This window comes from Sardina pilchardus, chromosome 13, assembly GCF_963854185.1.
Source record: "Sardina pilchardus chromosome 13, fSarPil1.1, whole genome shotgun sequence".
NCBI classification, from domain to species: domain Eukaryota; kingdom Metazoa; phylum Chordata; class Actinopteri; order Clupeiformes; family Clupeidae; genus Sardina; species Sardina pilchardus.
In genome coordinates, this window is record NC_085006.1 from 26,897,962 (window position 1) to 26,902,103 (window position 4,142).

A 4,142-nucleotide genomic window follows, 5' to 3' on the forward strand; every position below is an offset into this window, starting at 1 on the left:
CGTGCACTCTTTACTTCTGTGAGGTCCGTTTTTATTCCGGCGCCTCCCCAGCCACCGACGCTCCCCTCCCTCCACCTCCACCTCCTCCCCCACTAAACAAAATTCAGCCCGTCGTTTCTGTCTCTCTCTCTCTCACTCCCGTTGGCCCCGCGCGCGCTCTGCCGTACCTCTCCATCGTGTCGCGTCATTAGACTACTGGAGGAGGGGCCCCTCGCGGATGACGGTCCCGTGGAGGGGAGGGTACGGGAGGCGGGACCACAGGCGTCTCCGCTTCTCGGCGCTGGCGAGTCCGGGACTAGGGCTGGAGAGATCGCCGGGGAGCATCGTCACCACTCCTGCACGGAGCGTCGCCTGGCCGTACAACACTGCGCCGTGCACACGTCGGGATTGCACACCATTCCAGAGAAATATACCTGCTCTTTATGGCATGTGGCTGGTAATTTTATTCCTGCTGTATTCTTTTCAAGAAGGTACGTAGAGCTTTTTTTTCTTTGCTTTGGCTTCTTTTTTTCCATTTGTCAATTTGAGCGAATTGTTGTCTTAGTTTTAAATTAATAATGTCGCAAATGATTATATGCATGTCATGTTTTTGTGTTTATCATCTGGCTTAATATCCGAGGCTAAGCATCGGCAGTGTGTTTAGTTTCAGCAGGAGATGAGTGCTGGTTTTGGGCAAAGTGCTCTGTTGAGGCTTGTGTATGTGAGAGAGAGAGAGAGTGGGCATTAAGTTTACCCATCCCGTTCAGTTGAACAGAATGCCGTCAACTATGTGAGAAACTGTTGTTGTGTTGAAATTCCTGCTGATATTGTCCGGGGTTTGAGATCCAGAGGCGTTGGAGAGGGTTAGGTCTATGTGTGCTCCCGTGCGATGGTCCATGACGGCAAAGATGGGGAGATAACACGATTTGTATTCATGTTATGAATATGCTGGCTGGTAATGAATATGCAAAATGTCGGGAGAGAACACCAGGCAGAGATCTAGATGAGATGCTGTAGACAGGGACGTTCAGTGCACCTCTATTTTTACTTTTTCATAACGGCATAAAAGTAAGTTGGTGAGGTGGAGAGGTGTAAACGCGTTTCAAATGTGCGGCTGCCTAAATTTTGGGTTTCTTTCTAGATAAAGATCAGATGTTATTTTCTCTCTCCTCCAGTGACGTATCGCGCAACGTTTGTGTGTGCAGAGATATCAGATGGCATCGAGATAAGGGTTTTGATTTCTACAAAAGATAATTTGACCATTGTTGCCTTGAAATGTTATGCGCCACCCAAAAAGAGTTTCAACACTTGATTTGGGGCTATTTTTATAACAGAGAAAACCTTGCACTGGGTCCCTAATTATCAGTAGTGCAATTAGTGTTCCTCCATTTTCTGTGCGACCAGATGCCGCTCTTGACCACTGATTATAATCTCACTAGAAAACAAGGCTCCAGTGAAAGCAGGTGCACCATCTTCCTTCTTTTTTCCCCCCTCACTGGATTTTTAACTCCTCAACAATTTTTGAAGGGATGGTTATCAATTGTCCTCTTGCTCCTCAAGGGCCAAAAAGATTGAGATTGTGAGATTGTGTGTATGTGTGATGTCTCTGATATTTTTACCCCCCACCCCCAGTCCTGTTTTGCATATGGTGCATATTGGGTTATGATCATGATTGTGTGTCCAACTCAAAGTTGATTTTTGGCGGAGGTGACTGTGGAGACGTGTTGCAGTGGCTTTGTGCCTGGGTCCCAGGGTTATCTTGGCTTTTGTTTTGCATTGTGAAGTGTTTAGGCTTATAGTCGTTTAACCACAGCTGCAATTACCCAGCACACTCGCACTCTGCCTCTCAACAGCCAGAGCTTTTTGACGTATGCTGGGTGCTGCTCTTGCGACAAGGAGTTTGTGTGTGTGTGTGTGTGTGTGTGTGTGTGTGTGTGTGAGTGAGAGAGAAAGAGGGGGGACGAGAGAGAGTGTGTCTGTGTGTGGCTGTTTTTGTTGTATTTAATTGGATTACAATGCAAATTTCGATTATATCGCCTTGCCCCCAGACGACTGAACAAGATGTAATGCCCTCTCTCTCTCTCTCTCTCTCTCTCTCTCTCTCTCTCTCTCTCTCTCTCTCTCTCTCTGTGTGTGTGTGTGTGTGTGTTCGAGCGCGCCCGGGTGCGCGTTCGTGTGTGTGTGTGCGTGTGTTTTGTAGAGGAGGAGGGGGCGCAGTGGGGCGTAAAGTGCATTTGAAAGGGATATAGGTTAGGCTTCCACATAGCCAGCCAACTTCTGCTTGTTTATCGCTTCCCTCTTTACTTCATTTCCCTATAACCAATAAGATATGTGCGTTTTGCTCTATCTGTGATACTGTGTTTTTTTTTTATGTTTTCGCTCACGATGGCTCAACGCGATAAGGGAAGTAAAGTGCACGTCAATTATCATACATGCATATGCATAAGGACTGCGTATTTTTTCGAGAGGGCCGCGCCTCCACAATGTTTCTCACTTTCAAGGAATGTAACGCAAGTGTCCATATCGTGCCCAAATCCCACGGACGGGACACATTTTTAAAAGACAATTTGGAGTGTTTTATTGTCCCCAGCTGTTTTCGTTCGAACAGCGTTCAAATTCTCCGTTGTCAGAATGATGCCCTATCCTGGTGGTAGACGTGACCCGGACAAGTTCAAGCTTATTGCTCCATGCACACCTGAACCCTTAGCGGGGATGAAGAGGAGGAGGGGGAGACAAATACGCCCCAGTGGCGGCTGGAGGCCCGATCTGTCGTGTGATGAGTGTATAATGAAAAATGCACCGCTGCCGCTGCAGCAATATCACTATATGGAAATCCCAGCGTTTTTACCATCTCAGTAATTTGCTGAGCATTTTGTATTTAAATGACATGCATCATAATAATAGTAATAATATTAATATTAGTAGTAGGAGGCTAGGAATAATAAGAATAAAAATAATAATGTCACACTTATAATATTCTATAAATTAATGCATTTAAAACATTTTTTTTTTGTTCCTTCAGATCGAACTGATATTAACTATGATGAGAGTGTATTTTTATGTCATTAACACAGTGCATATAATAGCCTACTTTAGTCCTATGCAGAAATAATTTGATCAGATTTGTGTAAAACTGAGAGAAGGCCTCACCCTACCTATTTTTCCAAAATGTCTCTTCCACCCATTCCCCTATCGGCCTTTTATTAAGAATGATGTATTGTGTTGCTTTGCTTTGAATGCTTTTTAAACAATTTAGCCCGTGTGTAATGCATCGCTTGGTTTTCTATTCATTGCGTCGCGTTAGGTTCATATTCATCGCCTGAACAGCCATCTACATGCAGTTAAATAGAAAATGGAGGATGGCCTCTCTCTCTCTCTCTCTCTCTCTCTCTCTCTCTCTCTCTCTCTCTCTCTCTCTCTGTGTTTGTGTAAGTGTGTGTGTGTGTGCGCGCGTGTATGTGTGTTGCGAGTCCAATATTTATTTTAAGGCTCAACAGTCGTCAGGTTCGTCGAATGTGTGTGGCGGCTGCGATATTATCCGGTCTGATCCGATTTTCTGAACATTTGCCTAAATTAAAATGTGATTGAAAGAGGATTGCCACGTCCAATTCAACCCTGTTTACAGCTAAAATTATTATTATTATTATTTTTGTTGCTATTATTGTTATTATTATTATTATTATTATTATTATTATTATTATTATTTATTATTGTATGTTTTTTTGAAAATTATATTATTTTAGTTAGACACCATTTTATATGATGCACATGTGTCTCGCGATGCTTTTTAGACACAAAATGCAGAAAATAAACTTTGAATTTGCCTAGCCTATATTTGGGCCGGATGTTCACCTCTAAACTGGTTGCAATGTCACCTCTGTACCCCCCCCCCCCCCCCCCCCATTTTCCCCCAGCCTCCTCGCCCTCCTCATAGAAATATGTAAAATTGGTTTCACTTCTCTTTTTTTTCTCCAAATCCCCTGCTCTTCCCAGCTGCGCAATTAGTGCCGAGCTTTGCCGCATCCCCCACTCAAAAAGTAAATCAGGTCATCGGCCATAAGGGCGCCATTTATTTCTATGAAAACGCCATCTCTCTCTCTCTCTCTCTCTCTCTCCCTCTCTCTCTCACTCATTCTCCCTCCCTCCATCTCTCGATTCAACTC

At 44.2% G+C, this 4,142-nt stretch overlaps 1 protein-coding gene across 1 annotated transcript in view; it reads left to right on the forward strand.

Annotated features, from left to right (window-relative positions):
* Window positions 1–346: 346 nt before the first annotated feature.
* Window positions 347–4,142, forward strand: part of dscaml1 (Down syndrome cell adhesion molecule like 1) — a 143,429-nt gene continuing 139,633 nt past the window's right edge. Inside the window, exon 1 of the mRNA XM_062552495.1 lies at window positions 347–470. Within this exon, the coding sequence (XP_062408479.1) occupies window positions 428–470 (43 nt within the window). The 5' untranslated portion in view covers window positions 347–427. The remainder of the gene's footprint in view (window positions 471–4,142) is intronic.